The sequence below is a fragment of the Eleutherodactylus coqui genome, chromosome 10, assembly GCF_035609145.1.
Source record: "Eleutherodactylus coqui strain aEleCoq1 chromosome 10, aEleCoq1.hap1, whole genome shotgun sequence".
Lineage (NCBI taxonomy): Eukaryota > Metazoa > Chordata > Amphibia > Anura > Eleutherodactylidae > Eleutherodactylus > Eleutherodactylus coqui.
This window is the reverse complement of record NC_089846.1, coordinates 133,817,881-133,837,778: the sequence shown is the minus strand read 5'-3', so window position 1 is coordinate 133,837,778 and position 19,898 is coordinate 133,817,881. Positions and strand designations below refer to the sequence as shown.

At 44.4% G+C, this 19,898-nt stretch overlaps 1 protein-coding gene across 1 annotated transcript; it reads left to right on the top strand.

Moving 5' to 3' along the window:
* Positions 1–5,369: 5,369 nt before the first annotated feature.
* On the top strand, positions 5,370–9,763 carry AGTR2 (angiotensin II receptor type 2). Its single transcript, XM_066581877.1, has 2 exons — positions 5,370–5,467; positions 7,646–9,763. The coding sequence occupies exon 2, from the start codon at positions 7,697–7,699 to the stop codon at positions 8,798–8,800; it is 1,104 nt and encodes a 367-aa protein (XP_066437974.1). The 5' UTR covers positions 5,370–5,467; positions 7,646–7,696; the 3' UTR covers positions 8,801–9,763.
* Positions 9,764–19,898: the final 10,135 nt, after the last annotated feature.

The following is a 19,898-nucleotide window of genomic DNA, read 5'->3' as shown; positions in this document are numbered from 1 at the left end:
GAGTGCTTCATTACCTGACAGCCATCCCATCTTAAAGGACCCTTAGACATTGTAGAGCACAGTAAGAATGCTGCAGAGTAAAAATTTGTTTTCAAGAACAGAAAGCGGCTGATTGATTCCAAAATTATTCTGCATCAGAACAACAACCTCAAACATCCAGCCAATGTCATTAACAACTATCTAGAGGAAGACTAAGAAGTCCTGGAAGTGATGATTTGGCTCCACAATCCCAATCTCATCATCATCCAGTCTGTCTGAGATTACATCAAAAGGATCTCACCAAGGCAATATCCATAGCAGATCTCTAGTTAGTTCTCCAAGACATTTAGAACAATGTCCCTGCTTATTCCCACAAGCGTACATTGGCCGTCCTTTTCACGACCAGACGATATATGCTTCCATCTGAGCAGTCCCTCCCTTCTCTCCCCTTCACCGGCTCTCTGCCTCTCTCCTCCACTCAGGTTGTTTGCAAAGGGAGGGGGCGGGATGCGGCGGAGCTAAGCTCCTCTCTGTTCCACCCACTCCCATTGCTGGCTGTGGACAAGAGGAGGGGAGGGGGCATGAGCTTAGCTCTGCCCCCGCCCTGCCCACTCCCATTGTAAACAGCCGGAGGGGAGGAGAGAGGCAGAGAGCTAGTGAGGGGGGGGGGGGGGGAAGGGAGAAGACAGCTCAGATGGTAGTGTGTATCAGCGGGCCGTGAAAACACAGGCCGATCTACACTTGTGTAAATAAGCCCATAGGGTCAGCTCAGGGTTTCTGCTTCTCTGCTTCATTTTTGGAGGAAAGTAACTGAAATAAAATGAAACAAAATGGATCAAATTTTTCACCATCAAGATATTCTGCAGATAATGACGCAACAAAATCTGCACTAATTAACAAAATCTGCACCTGCGCTGCGTCCAATTACGTCCCGTGTGAAAGGTCCCTCAGGGATATAGTGAAGGTGCTGTGACTTATTGCCAGGAATCAAATGTCTCATACACCATAATTAACCCTTCCTTGACTGGGCTATAATCAGAGCAAAAAGCTAAAGGGATCTTACACACAGCCGTGGGCGTTTTTACATGCGCCTGTTCAGACGGCCCGAGCCCGGCGCATATATGCCAACAATGCTGTTGGCGGGGGGAGACAGTTTAGCTCTGCTAAACTGTTCGCCCCCTTCCCCTCGCCGACTCTCTGCAAGCGGAGGAGGCGTGATGGGGCCGGAGCTAGTGTGCTAAGCTCCCGCCCCCTCTCATTGCAAACAGCCGGCAGGGGGCAGAGAGGAGGAGGGAAGGGGGTGGGAGTTTAGCAGTCATGCTGCTAAACCCCCTCTCACCTCCCCTCTCCGGCAGCTACCATAGGCTTCCAACTGTGGATTTTACTGGTATCATTTTTTGGGTACATATAATGTAACATAGTATGATAGGCTGAAAAAAGACAATGTCCATCTTTTTCAGCCTGTATGACCTTTGTTCGCCCCTTAACCGTATTTTTTCCAGGGTGAATAATCCCAATTTTGATAGCCTCTCTGGGTATTCCATTCTTCCCATTCAGTTTATTAATTTAGTTGCCCTTCTTTGAACCCCCTCCAGCACTGCAACATCTTTCCTGAGCACCGGTGTCCAGAACTGTACACAGTATTCCATGTGATGCCTGACAAGTGCCTTATATAGTGGGAGGATAATGGTCTCGTCCCTCGCCCCTATACCTCTTTTAATGCACCCCAAAACTTTATTTACTTTTGCAGCAGCTGACTGGCATTTAATGCTCCAGTTAAATCTATAGTCCACTAGTACCCCAGGTCTTTTTCCATATCACTTTTCCCTAGCAGTACCCCATTTAGTGTATATTGGTGACATCCGTTTCTCCTGCCCATGTGCAGAACCTTATATTTATCAACACTGAACTTCATTTGCCATTTTTCTACCCAAGCCCCGAGCTTATCTAGGTCCTTTTGTAGTGTCCCAGTACATACATTCCTGGCCCCCTCCATAATGTCATATGTGTCATGTCTTATGTTGGTGTACTGTGCAAATTTGTCTAGTCATTCTGTTATATGTATTGCACAGCTGCAGCGTGTGATGGGTTAAGAGTTTGCAAAAGCCTGGGGATTGCTAGAAAATGTATCAATTTATGTCCTGTCACGTAGTATGAGCAAGGCTATAAATGTGAGCGTTTGAGAGCGGGAAAGGGACTCCATTCTTCAGAGTGGGTCTTCTTCTGGGTTCTTGAGAGTGCCAGCCACATGGGGGTACCTTCAACCCTCATGTGGTGAAGAACGGAGGAAGAAGAGAGGTTCACTGAGACTGTATGTTCCTGAGATAAGAAAGGAGGGAGCCCCAATTGAAGAGTGAGAGAGAGAGAGAGCATGAGCAAGAAGCAGGTACCACTTCCAAGGCCTAGTGCAGAGGTACTTTTTATTCATTTCTTTCCTATGCGGCCATCCTGAAGTCTGGGATCACCGGGTGGAAGTACTCTCAAGTCTGTCTAATACTTGCAATGCAAATCATTGTCATTTGTGCCGAGAGAAGGCTTGAAAACTAAGCTATCAGGCCAGCCTTACTGATGGATCTCCTACTGAGACTCAGACTGCAGTTTCTATGTACAGTGATATGCAGAAGCTGCAGAAGACAAATAGGGCAAAATTTTTAATGAAACCATATTGCAAAAATAATTATCAGCCCAAAAATGCATATATGAATAAATGATAATAAAGTGTCTTGCTTTGAGCAAGCAGCACTGTGGTCACATTCCATTACCTCCCCTCTGCATGTGACCGTTCTGAGCAACCCTTGCAACCAAGTGTTCTTTCAGCGCAGGGCCGCAGGTAAGCCTCCAGGACTTTACTACCATAGGCCAAGCACCACCCCCTGAGCAACCTGTTGCATATGTTTAAAATGAACTGGACATACAGTGTTATGTACTACATTGAGGAAGACAAGCAGGGGGGCAGCTGCAATTAATCTTCCAGAGAATGTACTTTTAACGTAACCGATGAAAGGAAGAGGGTGCAATTACAGACGTCCATGTGTTCAGCTCATTAATGGTGAGTTGATGATGTCCCCATCAACTCACCCCCTTCTGCATCAGATCTATGTGAACTGAACTGTGCTGGTTCCTATTACTGCTTATGGACTGCAGAGGTCCTACTGACCATAACTGGGACCGTCATGTTTAGCACTGTTGTGTTGATGTTGCATGGTTTGCCATTTATTACGCCTCGTGTGGAGCCTCGCACGTAGGATCTAGGACCACACAAATAACTGACCCTCTTACAAACTTGTCTTATTTTGCTTTTTCAATTTCCTCTTCTTGATGTTTTTTGACCTGCAACTTTGTGTTAAAATGATTTCCCATATGTACATCCAAGAATAATCACTCCCCGCAGCCTGGAGGTTATATAATGAGCATATCTTTCGGAGCGCCCTGCTGCGTTTCCCTCACTAATCTTCAATATTGTGGAATGCTTTAAAAGGGGATGGTGTGTATTCACTTGTTGTGAGGGTTCAACTGTGGATTTTGATTCCAACTCCTGCTTTGGGGGGATTTAATACACTTTGCTGGAATTCCAAGTTAATAAATGGGGTCCCCTACTCAGGAGGTTGACTTATTAACCACATCAGAAACCAAACCCATCCATGCATTACACGGATAACCCATTGCTTTTAATGGGAACTGTGTAATTCTTCATTTTCCTTGTGATGCTGCTCTAATTCAAACACTTGCTGCCAGGTTCCCCGTTACCCAGATGAGCATGCATGGCCTTATAAGTCTCCTCACTCACCTTCTGGATGCTCTTCTCAAGGAGGCTGGAGAGCCATATAAATTGGGAGTCCTGTTCCTGACCTCATTGTTGGGGTGTAGTAGTCTGACACATTGTGGAAGTTTGCTGTGAGAGTCTGGAGAGAGCGTGGCAGTATTCTGTGGCTGGGCATTCGGCATCAAATGTGCTACAGATATCTGTACAAGAGAAGCTGTGGGAGAGCCCAAAAACCTGGTTGTGCAAGCAGAGAGGTCGCAATATAATGGTATCCAATGCCACATAAATGCAGATAGCCAGAGTCATGTGGCCATTGTACGGCTATTCCCAGGGAAGGTGCCAAGATGAGTTATCCCAACTTGTAAGATTCAAGACTATGTCTTACTGTGTAGCCAGTTTCCACATCCAGTAAGGAACCATGTTTTGCAAGTTGCCAGTGTTCAACAACACTACATCTAACAGGTCCCAGGGCTTACACCCCCAGGGAACTTACTAACAAACAAATACTGTCCAAAGTGGATGATGTGGAAATAAACCATGCCGTTATTGGCAATGTATCTCCTCTTCCCTTACTGAGATTTGACAGTCAATGATGGTAAGAGGATGCAGATGTCAACCTTTCCTAACCCACGTCTATAGGCATCTCCCTTGCTAAGCCAGGAACCTACAGCACACTGATGAGGGGCAAAAGCATGGAAACTGCTGTCTGTATATGGTATGGTTTTTCTGGCTATGGCTTACAATTTTGGTTAATTGCTATAAGGCGTATCTAAAAAGTCTTACATTGGCTTGCAGGAAAGCTGCTATTCAATAGGTGGCACTGCATAGGTATTGTTTCATCTTCCTATTTGCATATTTTGCTTCCATTTGCATATTTTGCACTTGCCAACATACTAGAATTCTGACAGCTAAAAGACCCTGGTTAGTCAAGAGGCCTCAATGAACAGCAAGTAACCATATATATTGGGCCGTTTATTTCAGTCTCTCAAAGTGGGTCTTTAATGAACCATTTAATGGGTTTTAAGCAGTGACACAATGACAATCCATGGGGTCATGGAGGAGACCTTCTGTTTGAGAATGTCCTCTATGACCCAGAAAGGAGAGTAAGTCCATCAAAACCTCTTATGGTTGGTCATTCCATGTTGCAGCCATTACAGCTGGAAGGTGAAGAACATCAACCGATTGCCACATCGGATCAATATCGCCCTTACATGGTTGGCTATTCCTCAAGCAGCCATAACAACTAATCTTTGAAGGGGAAAGAAGGTCAACTGATCATCACATCGGATTCTTCTGAGGCGACAATCCATTCAAGACATCCATGCCTGTCCGGTAGCATTACCTCTGTATACTAACATGTTCGATAATCCCACTGAACAACTTCATGAACCCATTATGTAATGTAGCCTTCTAAAAGTGGTGCGGCTACCAGAAAGAATTCCTACTTGGAGCCGGAGGAATCTCTAGTGTGCGTTTCTTTCTATTTCTATCTTGCTCATTTCTCGTGAGTTATATATACAAGTGAAGTGAAGGGAGAACACAAGAGAAAGTTGCCAAAAACATCTGTGCCAAGATTTTCTGTTCGGCGCTCACAGTGATGTATGCTACATGTCCCAGAGGAGTAAACAGAAGATATAAAAAGGAATCCAGACATTTCAGGCAATTATTACTACAGGAAAAGGAGAGAGTAAAGGACGCCGGCTCCTCGCGGAGGCTTCTGCTGCGGTGAGTTACGGGCGGGGGAATGATTCTCCTTCAGGCATTGATGAGCTCTTATTAGCTGCATTAAGTGCATTAATTAATAGTTAGGCCGCTGTCAATCAGAGCTTGAGCCCAATGCAGAGATAACTGCGCTGTATTTATCATGGAGCCATTCCTTTGATGAAGATAATATAGTACATTTACTTGCAGTCCCATGTAAAACTGCAGATAACACAAATGATGAATTATATACCAAATCATCGCAAAGTGCGAAAACGGACTCAGACTCTTCTATCTGACATAATCCACTTACCCGCATCTGTCCTGCATTAACTATTTGGCTCGCGGTTTGCTGCTCTTAGGAGATAATGTGAACAGATGAAGTGAGAAGACAAATAAATTACGGGCGCCGTCGCACACTGCGTTCGCGAAAAATGCAATCGTTTTTGTCGCATTCATGCATTTCCATAATTTATTTTTAGACATGGAGTTTTTTCCAACCCTTTATCCGCAGGCGTCTCTGCAGTAAACACGGTCATCAGTAGTTTAGTGCTGGGAGCCTCCGGTAATTTAGTATTTTTAATGTATTTTTTAACATGTTTTTATTTTACTCTGATCATTATTTCTAACATCCTAGTGCATGCAGATGAAGCTGATACATTGTTTCTCTTTTAACGCTTACTCTTCATATTACTATTATTCACACCGATGTAGCAGAGCTGGCACAGCTTGTGATCTTACAATATTTGTGAAGTAGGTGGATTTTCCAAGACTAATAGAGGACCTATTATTTAAAGCTAATATGGTCACAAAAAGGATGATGCCCCCAAAACCTTATTTATGGCTCTCACAGATTTTGCAGAATGGCAGTGGTTTCACTGTTTTTGATGCTGACACTTTTTGCTATGGGTTTTTTCTTGCAGCAAGGGTCAGGAGGGGTGTTGTGTCTCCTTAAGGAGAACACCGAAAAAGTGTGTGGAGACTAGAGATGAGCGAGTATACTCGCTAAGGCACATTACTCGAGCGAGTAGTGGCTTAGCCGAGTATCTACCCGCTCGTCTCTAAAGATTCGGGGGCCGGCGGGGAGCGGCGGGGAGGAACGGAGGGGAGATCTCTCTCTCCCCCCCGCTCCCCGCCACAACTCACCTGTCACCCGCGCCGGCCCCCGAATCTTTAGAGATGAGCGGGGAGATACTCGGCTAAGGCACTACTCGCTCGAGTAATGTACCTTAGCGAGTATACTCGCTCATCTCTAGTGGAGACACATAGGAGGTGAGTGGGTCAAGGGGGTGAGGGGCAAGGGGCAAATAAGGAGCAAGAAATGGTACAGTGTTCTTTTGGAGTATTCCCATAGGCTTGCATGTGTGTTTAAAGAAACACCATGCTAAACCCTCCTCTACGAAATGTTAGTAAAAGTTAAAAAGATCGCAGCTTTTTTTACTTGTAGGGGCAAAAATACAATAAAAAGACTATGCATGAAGGAAGTCTAGCACTGCTACATCTGTACAATCTATTAATTGCATATTATGTATTCCATTATACTGCAAGTTTGTCTTCTGCTGGCTTCAGATGAGCGCATAAAACACATCCAGAATACGGATCCATATTACAGACTGAGTTTCAAATTAAATTCCATCTATGTATCATCGATTTTTAATCCGTTTTTACTTCCGCATTTCCATAATTTCCTATTGGGCAAATACTGATCTGTATAGAAAAGAATACAAATACCGGGGCAAATAGAGCATGCGTGTTTTCAAAAGCAGACGTACAAAATACATATAAGCTGTTGTTAGCTGTTGAGTCGTTCACGACCCTCGGTGACCCTAAAGGCGAGCCCCCTCGTTTAAAACGTATAAGTATGGGTGTTTCTGTATATTAGTGATTCCCAACTGAGGAGCCGCAGCATGTGAATGTTATCGTCGTTTCCACTGCACCCCCTCTCACCTCCGAAGTCTTTGCACTCTCGGTACCTCCTTCACCAGCCACCTTACAGCCTCTAGTCAGTGCAGCGCCGCTGGTGAGGCGATGCAAAAGCAGCCAGCGGCGCGGGGCTCACTAGAGGCCACCAGAGTGAAAATATTTTCCCAAGGGTGCTGAAAGGCTAAAAAGGTTGGGAATCCCTGCTGTATATGAATACACATGTATCACCACCCAAATGTTGTCAATATTTATATATAACATAATGATTTTATTTTTCAGTTTGCTGCATGGTGCCAAAGAAAAGCATTCAAATTCTCCTCCCCAAAGAGGATGTTTTACAAAAACTATTCCCTGCTCATCATCATGAGCGAGGAGCTACAGAGTACGGTTAATGTAACGAGTAACCAGTCTCTGCCATCGTCCTGCACTAATAACACTATCCCGGGTTATCAGCTTGACCTGCTCCCGGCATTCTACTCCTTCATTTTTATCTTCGGCTTCATTGGAAACAGTTTGGTTATTTCTGTCCTTTGTCTCCGAGGAGACATGAAAACCGTGGCAAGTATCTACATCTTGAACCTGGCTGTCGCTGACCTATTATTCCTGATGTCACTTCCTTTTTGGGCCACATATTATGCCTTTGGTTTAAACTGGATGTTTGGGGCAGTCATGTGCAAACTGTCAAGCTCTCTTTTAACCTTGAATTTATTTGCCAGCATCTTCTTCATCAGTTGTATGAGTGTTGACCGATATTTGGCCATAGTCTACCCTCTCCGGTCACAAAGGAGGACATTAACTCAAGCACTTCTTGTGGCCTTTATCATTTGGGCCATAGCCATCATGTCAACACTTCCTACCTTTTACTTCCGGAATACTTACTACATTAAGAACCTTGATGTCCATGCCTGTATAATGGACTTTCCCAGGGAGGAGTATTCGAGCTGGTGTGTGGCCATGGCCCTACTGAAGATCACTCTAGGCTTCTGTTTTCCAATAACAGTTATCCTGACCTGCTACTCCATGATTGGATTACATCTAAAAAAGACCAAAGGATCCACACTGAACAAGAAGAGCAGAGGTCGAGTTCTGAAGATTGTCACCTCCATTGTCGTATGCTTTTTAATATGTTGGCTGCCGTTCCATGTACTGACCTTCTTGGATGTCCTTACAAGAACGAAAATTATAGATGACTGCAGAACTGAGACAATTGTCGAGGCTGCTATGCCTTTGAGCATTTGCCTGGGATTTTCCAACAGTTGCATTAACCCTTTATTATATTGTTTTGTTGGGAATCAGTTCAGAGAGAATTTCAAGCATGTGTTTAGTAGTATAAGACTACTACAGAGCACAATCAGCCATCATAACTCCTCCAAAAGGGGGAGTGACTCTAAAGAACCAGAGCCAAAAAGAACTTATGAGAACCCAATAGTATAACTACAATATATGACTACAAGGCTTGTTAATAATATGAAAATCTTCATTTTATATGAACTATACAATTTTATAAAATGATGAGTTATGTTTTTGGTAGCTATGTTGGCATTGTTCTTGAATAAGTCTTTCACTGGTCACATACCCTTCCAAGTGTATCTGAAATCAATATGAACTAAAGTTGAAGGAAGTGCTTACTCACGTCTATGGGTGGTGTTTGGTAATGCAGCCTAGCCCTTTTGAAGTTAGTAAGGGTAAGTTGCAAAACCAAACACAGAGGATAGGCAAGAGTTGGGCTATGCCTGGTTAAATGTCAAGAGCTCGAACTCTCCACCAAGAAACATGCTTTTATGATCAGTGCGATTCCCAGCACTTTCACCCATCAGAGATAAATGGCATATACTATGGATATACCATCAATCTTTACAAGTATGGAACTCGTCTTTAAGTATTAGAGTTTGGTGCATTTAAGACTACAAAAAACTCACATTTATTTAAAGGGGTTCTCCAGGACTTTTATGATTGATGACCTATCTTCAGGATAGGTCACCTGTAGAGATGAGCGAGTAGTGCCTTAATCGAGTATCTCCCCGCTCGTCTCTAAAGATTCGTGGGCGGGCGGGGGGCGGGCAGCGGCGGGGGAGAGCGGGGAGGAACGGAGGGGAGATCTCTCTTTCACCCTCTATCCATCCCCGCTCCCCTCCGCAACTCACCTGTCACCCGTGCCGGCCCCCAAATCTTTAGAGACGAGCGGGGACATACTCGGCTAAGGCACTACTTGCTCGAGTAATGTGCCTTAGCGAGTATACTCGCTCATCTCTAGTCACCTGTAGTTGATCAGTGGGGGTCAGCCACTCAGGATCCCAGCCAACCAGCTGCTTTCTGGGCCCACTATCAGTGCGGACAATGCGGGAAACAGATAACACTGTCAGCATTGCAGCTACCCGGTTGGGTACTAAAGGCATATCTCCCATTGAATTCAATAGGAACTGTGCCTGTAGTGTCAAACCGAGCTGCTGCAATGCTGACAGTGTTATCTGTTTCTTCTCCCAGCACTGATTTCCTCTGTTTTTTAAAAAAAATTCTCCTGCCAATAATTAGGACATATAAAGTCCAATAAGAATATAAAAACTTGTTAGAAACTTTACTCAAATGAATAATTGAACAGGGAATCCTATTGTCTACTTCTTCGTTTGACACTACGGGAATGTGGTGAGGAGCACTGAGGGGCATTATTACCTTCTAATAAATAGTATAGAAATCTAAAGTTGTTTCAGTGGTTAATCCTTCTGTGATAGACATAATAAAAATTATCATATTTTTGATGAATATTCAGTTAAGAAACACAAAGGAATTGAAAACGAATCTGATTTATTCTTAGTGTTTCTCCTTACATTGAGTTTAAAGATTGGGATCCTCATCTGGTGCTGAGTTTCATCTCTAGATGCCCCATGTCATAAATTCGGTGGCATTGTGAGACTTTGTGAAGCTACAGGGTCATTATAGGCATGGGTCCTAATCACTACCCTCTCCCAGGTCTTGCCTATAGCAAAAAAATTAAATTTGAACTTTGGCAGTTGCAATGTAATTGACTAAATGATACTTAAAGGCCCTTTTACACATACCAATAATTAGCTGAATGAGCATTTGTACAGCACTTGTTGCCGATTCCTTCCCCATGTATATAGGCCAACGATTGGATCTTTAGAGTGGCCATACACACTAGACAGCTGGCAACAGCTATCTTGCTTGACACCCCCAGAAGATCGCAATTCTACAGAAGTGATGCAAGGCATTTTTGAAATTTTTTTTTGACATTTTGAAAAGATTTGAAAAATGCCTCGCATCCACATGTAAAACACACGCTGGCAAGCACAATGTTGGGCCAAGAAACTCGGCCCGATATTGCGTTCGCCCGTGTGAATGTAGCCTTAATCACAAAGAGGAAACCAATCCTAGACTGTGCCCTTTTGCTACAGGCATTGGTCACTATTTCTTCTGACCTCTTTGCGCATGTCTTATAATCGGCTCCTTGGTAAATTTGTCTTATGAGTCAGGCACAGTTTATCCCATTCAAGTGGATAATAAAGAATAAAACCCTAAGGATATATACATTTCCAGTATGTGGCTTTGATGATATCTCACCATCTATGCATGCAGCTTATTATAGGAGTGATCACATGTATTTCAGTATTGGAAAAAATAGTTCAATGGGTTTATCTCATTAAAATAGGACTGCATTCTGGGAATGTTTTGATTCATATAATAAAGATATTTTAAGAAAACTATTTTTGGAACAAGAAATAATTTGTTAATTCTACAACTAGGTTGTAAAGTACTGGATTATATTTTTCTCCAGCAGGTTTCAGGGTATTCTGTAGCTTCCTAATTGTATAGTGTGCACACACCATCAGGCCAGTCTTTGTATTCTCAACATGTGGTCAAGCAAAAGTAGTTCCTTTGTTTCAGAAGTTGAAGGGGGGAAGGTGGGGGAAAACGCCCAAAATGCATACAAGTAATACAGTATAGGAATGTGACTTTAACTCTTAGAGGCTGGAGAAGAGCTTTACATTAGGCTAAAGTTATAAAACACACATCTTTCACCATGCCATTGTCCAGCAATTACCATAATGAAATTATGCAGCCATTAGCCTCTACAGAGTTAAATCCCTACAGCTGCGTAATACATCTAGTTTATTACAAATCAATAGACATTTTACGCTAACTAATCTTCATGTCTACTACAGTACCTTAAAAAACAGTATTAGAAGTGCCATATGGTGATTGGGGATATACAGTATATATTGATGGTTGCCAGGACCATCACCGCTGGTTTTGCACCAGTAAGGATGTGTCATCATCCCTGCGCCTGCCTCATAATAAAGTGGTACCAAAACAAGAGTAATCCTAATTGAAGTTAAAAAGTTATAATTTTTTGGAGTGACTGTATAGAGAACCCACCAGACATCTTCTGTAAACTCCCTTGTAATGTAAGCAGGATATGGTGGGTCTGTAGAGTGCTCTTCACACTGGTGATCGGCCAATGTTTTTCATATAATATGAATAATATTTGTCGCGATAAAGATGATGAAAAACACACAAAGCCTTTTTCACTTGAACAGTTATCAGCAGAGGTGTAATAAAATATTGCCGTCATTATCTTAAATAACGGTTACAGTAACTCTCAAGTCAATATAAAAATGAAGGCAAGAAGCTTAATTCAAAACATACCTCACTGCTCAACATGGAAATATCAGATTAGGTCCACCGATCCAAGGATCACCACCTGCTCACCACTCATAGAAAACACCCTGGAGATGTGTCTCACTGAAGTGGTAGGGAGAATAGACCAGAAGAAGCTCGCAGATGTCCACCAGAGAATAGCGATCAGCTTATCCTCAACGCATGGCGATTGTGAGATTGTGTTCTGTGAAAAAATCAACCGCTCTTCTCCGGTGGCCATCTGCAAACTTGGCTGGGTGCATTCCAGCTGCCACGTCGGACATGTCTCAAGGGTGCTTTCTGCGGGTCGTGAAGAAGTGGTGATCCTTGATCGGTGGACTTCTGATATACCCATGTTGAGCGGTGAGGTATGTTTTGATAAACTCTCAAGTCAGCCTCAGTGGAGGCGAAATAACTTAAATGCCCTTTACACTGTCAGTTGATGGGGTATGAATGTCTGTTCATGTGAAGGTGCCACTGATCATTTCACAAATGAGCAAACGCTTGTTTGTCCGGTGATTGTATTTTTTATGTGGCACCAAAAATCATCAGTTTGTTCACAGCACATTGCTTTGCATAACAGGAATGGGCTACTGATAACACCGGGATTACATGTGCCCAAATTATAATTACCGTACATAACTTGTACATACAGCACTGCTTATTACTCCATGTACATGGACTTGAACAAGACCCAATTTGCAAAAATGTTGACCGGGGCTGATTCCTGTCCATAATCGGCCAGTGTAAAGGGACCTTCACTGCAGCCATTCTGATCTGTCCACCACTGTTCCACAAACCATTGTTCTTATCTTCTGATTTGAGATCCATAGGAAGCAAAGATCCAGAGAAAGGCGAAGCAAACTTCCAGAGTACTGTATCTCAGGAGGAAAAAAAAATCCTTTTTAAGGCCCCATTCACATCCGGGTGATATCTGTTATATGGCTGCGGCCTCAAACCCGAACAACAATAACAAGAGGGCATCTGTTACGTTTAGAGGAAAGCAGGTTTCATCAGCAACATAGAAAGGGGTTCTTTACTGTAAGAGCAGTTAGACTGTGGAACTCTCTGCCTGAGGAAGTGGTGATGGCAAAATCCATAGAGGAGTTTAAGAGGGGACTAGATGTCTTTCTAGAGCGGAAGGATATTACAGGATATAAATCTTAGGTTAATTGTTAATCCGGGTATACAGGCAGGTAGGAACTATTAGGGGTTGATCCAGGGAACAGTCTGATTGCCATTAGGGAGTCGGGAAGGAATTTTTTCCCCAAAAGGGCTATTTGGCTTCTGCTCTTGGGGTTTTTTGCCTTCCTCTGGATCAACAAAACAGGAGGCTAAACAGGCTGGACTAGATGGACATTGTCTTCATTCGGCCTTACGAACTATCTTACTATGTAACAAGAATACTGGAACTGCTGAGCCTGGCACATGCCGAGGTCGAACGCGCCCCATTGGCTATAATCGGGTCTGTTTGGCTTTTTACCGGATGAAATAGCACAGCATTCTATGCTATTTCGTTCAAGATTTTCTGCCGGATCTGTGCTGGAGGCACCAAATGGAACCTCCGGCCGGCATGGATGTAAAGCTGGCCTGACCCCACTTGCATCTGAATGAACGTTTTTCATGTTGATTTTAATGGGCATTTCCTTACTGGTTTGACACAGATTTCACTCTCTGCATTGCAAAGGCTAAAATCCACACTGAAGATTTGCAGAAAAAGTTGACCTGCTGCAGGTTTCAAGATCCGTCCTGCAGCTCAACGTACAGAAAATGACTGCAACATGTAGATGGGATTTTGTAAAATCTAACGTATATCACAGGTGCTGCAGGAAGACCTGAACTGAAGCTGCTTTTAGATCAAAAGATTACAGTTCAAGTAAGTGAAAATAAATACTAATTATTGCATCTTAATGCGAAACAAAGACTAAACAACGACTGAAAATCCTTCACTTTTTCGCTTGTTGTTCATATTATAAAGGTATAAAAATCATTCTTGGCTCGTTCACTTATCATTCAGTTTCAACAACAGTCATTCAGTCCTTCTCATTTACTTAGGCTTTATTCCCACAAGCGCATATCGGCCACCGTTTTCACAGCCGGCCGATAAACGTTATGTTGGGAGAGGAAAATTTGGTGAACGGACGCACAAATCAAACATTTGTGCGCCAGTTCAGATGGCCTGGTGAGCCTGGCACAAAGGTGCCGAGCTCACCAGGCCATCGCCCATTTCCCCTGCCTCCCCATCGCAGGCTCACCTCTCGTTCCTCCCAGCTCATTCTGTGCAATGGGAGGGGGAGGGTCTAAGCTCCAGTCCGATCCCACCTCCTCCCATTGATGGCTATGGACAAGGAGTGGGGAGAGGGCGGGCGCACATCCAGACCCTTGCCTATAGCCATCAATAGAAGGAGGCGGGGCGGACCGGTGCTTAGATCCGCCTCCTCCCCGCCCCCTCCCATTGCACAGAACGAGCAGGGAGGAATGAGAGGTGAGCCTGCACGGGGGGGAGGAGAGCATAGGGAGGGAGTTTAGCAGCCACGCTTCTAAACTCCCTCCCACCTACGGCTGCTGCCATGGGCTCCCATAGGAGCCCATGCAGGCACCGACGTTGTGTGGCCCAAAAGATAGTACCAGGACTATCTTTTGGCCCTGACGTAAAAAACCCTGGCACTATATTGGCTTGGCTGGGCGCTTTTATGTCAATTGGAATCCAATGCATCAGATCACAGCGCATATCGGCCAGCCGTGAAAACGGTCGGCCGATATGCGCTCATGGGAAAAAGCCCTTATACAGCGAATGTGAAAGACTAAATGATTCTGAACGATTCTCCTTGAACGAGCCAACAATGTATCTGCCTGTCTAAACAGGCTGCACGAGAGCAAACGCGTTAGCGGTGACATCACTCACTCGTTAAACTGGTAATCGGCTTGTCTAAAAGGACCCTAAGACACTTTATGTGCAAGCATCCATTAGTGTGCCAGCCAGAGCACAATGCCCCTATGGGCAGAGCCAGCTGCTATGTTCACATAAAACAATAAAAGCATATTGTACCGCTAAGATAATGGAAACATGTCAGAGATGTATCTGAACAGTAGAATGAATTAAGTCGGGGAAGCATGGAAGCAAACATCCCAACATTTCAATCCACATTGGTGGGACAGTAGTAAGCCCTATCCGTGATTACCCACAAGACCTCCCAGGAGTGCCCAGTGTGGAAAGGATTTGCATATCCCTTGCCCCAGGATGGTTAAGGGGGCCTATGGGCATCTTTTGCACATAAGAAAACACTGATATTATATATGGCACATGGCAAGGAGGGATATATTATGGGGCTTCCATTGGGACAAAGGAGCTCCAATTTCAGTTCTACAGTTCTGAAAGTTGGCACTGAATACTACTATGGCACCAGAGGCACAACCATTATAAAGTTGTCATTTGAAACTAAGCCTACAGTTGATTGCTACGTTGTAGTAAGGCTCTGCTAATCTTCGCTACAAATGTGTATATACTTAGTACAGCATGGTGTGTGTTATTTTGTTGATGCTTAATAGAAACTGTCACTTTACGTCCCCTGAGCAGAAGTAGTGTGAGGCTGAAGGACGAGAGAGTGGGAGCCTATAGCAACGGGAGCCATAGCAGTAAGGGCCCCTTTACACAGGCAGATAATTGGTCCAGAGAGCTGCACTGACTGAACGATGAACCATAATTTGCTCACTTCTCGTTCGTTGTTCCGTTTCTGCATGCATGAGAACTGAACGATGATCATAGATAAAGGACTGCCTGTTTACTGTGAATAGAGGGGGGCGGCCGGAGCCATCCACGCCCCACTCCGCCTCCACTCACTGAGCGATGCTTGTTCCTGCATAAAAGCATAGGACTAATCATCGCTGGAACGACCTGTTTGGCATCTGCACCCAACTGGTCGTCCCATGGAGAAGGGCCCTACGTTGTAGTGCACAGACACTCTACATCTATGGCTGCTCAAGAGAAGAGGTTTTCCATTTGGAACCTACAGATTATTAAACAAAATCCTTCTGGCTCCAGTGCCGCTGAATCTTCTATGTTCCAGCTACACTGGGGAAGAGAACACTTGTTCTTATCTACAGGTAAGCTTCTGCGCCATCAGTCTTGTACGCTAAGCCCTCCGCACCTGCTAAGTCGTTCTTGTTGGAGAATCACTGTTCCAAAAATTGTCTTCTGCTACAAATAAGGTTAAGTTGAAGCATACAATCGCAGCGATGTGGTCTTGGCCAATTACATCTTCCCTATACCAGCCTGGCATGCACAACCCCTGTTCTAGGGACATTCCTCGGATGCCTCCAATGACCTATCAATACCAGTAGATTAGCTCCCGATCCCGGCCAATCCCCAGACCTGAATTAAAAGTTAAAGCTATTTTGTATCATTACAGGTCCTTAATTACTTTACATAAAAAACAGTCCAGACTTGTCATACGGAGGTCAATTTAGACGTTCCCAGATATGTAACTGCCAAGCACTTAGGTTAAATTAGGCAGAGATTGTTCACGCTAACCTGAATACCTTCATCACCATAAATAATGCAGTGCATTGTAATGCATCAGTGGTAAAACATACCGCCCTCCACTACAGCAGTGTCATTGAGATCATTCATATTGTTTCACACCCTGTGCACAATGGAAAATCTGATCATGCAGCAGGAATGAAAACTGCAGTTATTAAGCAGGGACATAGAAAATATTCATACATGAAAATGAACCAAATACTACATAGAGCACATCCAGCACACCCAGGAGTACAAAATACGAAATACTGTAGATATCAAAGTTTCTCATCAGCCCCCAATGTGATCCATAGAAATTTCCATAATGTACTGCAATAAGGGGTGAGAAAGGTACTGCACATCGGGACCCAATGTACACTCCACGCTAACGCTGTCATTGATCTGTGTGGGCTACGCTTCAGGAGGATGATATAACATCTCTGTGCTAATGAATGTATTAATGATCATAAAAGAAACAACTATCATCTCTCCTGGGACACCTAAAATCTACTTCTCGCTCGCTTAGCCAATCAGAAGGGAGAGGCTATACATTAAAATGTAACATACGCTAGACTGTGGCTCTGTGATTGAGTGGTTAAGTCTAGCTGCTCCAACAGCGATTAATGAACCATAGGCTACTGATGCTGCAGTAGACCGCACGCTACAGTAGCAGGTCTCCGTTTTTATATATGCTTGTTCTAAAAACTCCATGTTTTTGTTGTATTGTATGAACACAATTTTTTCGGAACGCGATTCACTTCATTGTAAACATGTAACTGATATGGTGAAATAATAGTGACCAACCAGTGAAAAAAAAAAGTTATGTCCTTGTGAACATAGAAGCCAACTATGTTAGAAGCTGCGTAAATGACCTGACATCTGACCTGACTGTTAGGAGGTGTTGGGACCAATGGATGTGTGAGGACACGCAAGGTGACCGGGCTCAGGACGCCCGACGGGACACCAGTAGAGAGGAGCGTCTGACCAGACTGTTAGGGGGTGTTGGACCAGTGGATGTGTGAGGGCACGCAAGATGACCGGGCTCAGGATGCCCAATAGACCACCAGTAGAGAGGAGCGTCTGATTATCCGACAAGCACAAGCAGTTCCAATTGTTTCATTGTCCACCATCCACAGACAGGTGACACCATCATTACACCCCTGCGTCTGTCGGAACCATTTCCACGTACTTGGCTGAAGGACATTTGCTCTCACCGCGTCCATTATGTCTGCTGCCTTTGACACCCACAGTTGCCTCTTTTTGCAGTGGTGTCATGAACAACAAAAAAGGATTGCTATGGAGTGGAAACGGGTTGTCTTCAGTGATGAATCCAGGTTTAGTTAGGGGACTGATGATGACCCTGTTTGTGCCTGGAGACCTAGGGGAAAGTGCCTCAATCTTGCCTTTGCTGTCAAGCGGCACACTGCCCCCTGCTGGTGTGATTGTCTGGGAGCCATCGCATAGGACAGTCGGTCCCCCCTAATAGTGGTAGGAGGGACAATGACAGTTCAGAGATATGTTCAGGACATCCTGCAGCCACGTGTTCTTCTCATGGCGGCTTCCAAGAGGTATTTTCTAGCAGGATAATGCTCTTCCGTAGACAACAAGGGGGTCACGGTCACCAGATTTATCGCCAATAGAACATATATGAGACCATTTGGGATGCCAACTTTGACAGTCTACGAGTTTGCAATACCTAGAGGCTCAGTTACAGCAAATGTGGAGCGATATACTGCAGGATACCATACAGAATCTGTATACCTCCATGCCCACCCATATCACAGCTGGCAACCAAGCTAGAGGTGGCCCAGCTGGTTACTAGAGCCTCCATGTTCGCCCATATCACATCTTGTATCCCAGCTAGCGATGGCTCAACAGGGTACTAGAGCCTGCATGTCTGCCCGTGTCACATCTTGCATCCAAGCTAAAGGTGGTACAACAAGGTATTAGAGCCTCCTTACAATGGATTAGTTTTCTGCAATAACTTATCCTTTTCTTCTGATATTGTAATTACTTACCGTATATACTGGAGTATAAGCCGACCCAAATATAAGCCGAGGCATCTAAGTTTACCACAAAAAACTGGGAAAACTTATTGACTCGAGTATAAGCTGGCAGTGATTTTTGGGGAAGGGCTTTAAATATAAGCCCTTCCCTTAAAATAATCCCTAGTTGTAGTAAAAAAATTTTAAAAAATCTATACTTATCTCTCTGCCGCTGCGAGGACTCAGGCTCATCTAGCCGCTTGGGTCCTGTCACTTAACTAAAGTTCTTTCAGCAGACAGGGATTTAAAATTTCTGCCTGCTGAAAGGGCTGCGTCTGGTTGGCTGAGCGCTCTGTCAATCACAGGCAGCGCTCAGCCCAGGGGCGTAACTATAGAGGATGCAGGGGATGCGGTTGCACCCGGGCCTAGGAGCCCATAAGGCCTCTCTTCTCCATATAGAGAGCCCAGTACTATGAGTAAAGCATTATAGTTGGAGGCCCCCTTTACAGGTTTTGCATTGGGGCCCAGTAGCTTCAAGTTACGCCTCTTGCTCAGCCATTCATTGAATGACAGCTGAGCGCTGCCTGTGATTGGTCACAGCACTCAGCCAATCACAGGCAGTGCTTGGCCATTCAATGAATTCAATGTATATCAAGATTACAATTACACAGAGAAAGTCTTATTCCGACAACTCCTTCTGGGTGCTTGTTTTTTTGACAATGAGTATATTCTATAGAGGAAAGAGTTGTCATTGTTTGTGAATCTAGCATTGTGTTATATTTTAGGAGATGGATAGGGAATAGAGATGAGCGAGTATACTCGCTAAGGCACATTACTTGAGTGAGTAGTGCCTTAGCCGAGTATCTCCCCGCTCGTCTCTAAAGATTCGGGGGCTGGCGAGGGGCGGGGAGCGACGGAGGAGAACGGGGAGGAACGGAGGGGAGATCTCTCTCTCCCTCTCTCCCCCCCGCTCTTCGCCGCAACTCACCTGTCACCCGCGCCGGCCCCCGAATCTTTAGAGACGAGCGGGGAGATACTCGGCTAAGGCACTACTCGCTCGAGTAATGTGCCTTAGCGAGTATACTCACTCATATCTAATAGGGAACATTGGAATTGCCAATGGTCATGCTACAAAAAAAGATAATTGTCAGAAGAAAGGTCAGAACGCTATGAAAAAAAGTCAGAAACCTGAGTTTTTATCTTCCACATAGATCCGTGGTTCATCTGTAGGAAACCCCCCCGCTGGAACTGCTGATTGTATATCACGATTTTTTCTTTCTTACCAAATAACTATTTGGTACCCCTTTGACTTTTGGGGGCTCACCTGACTGCATTCCCTCTCCTCTCACTACAGGCTCACTGTACTTCTAGTAAA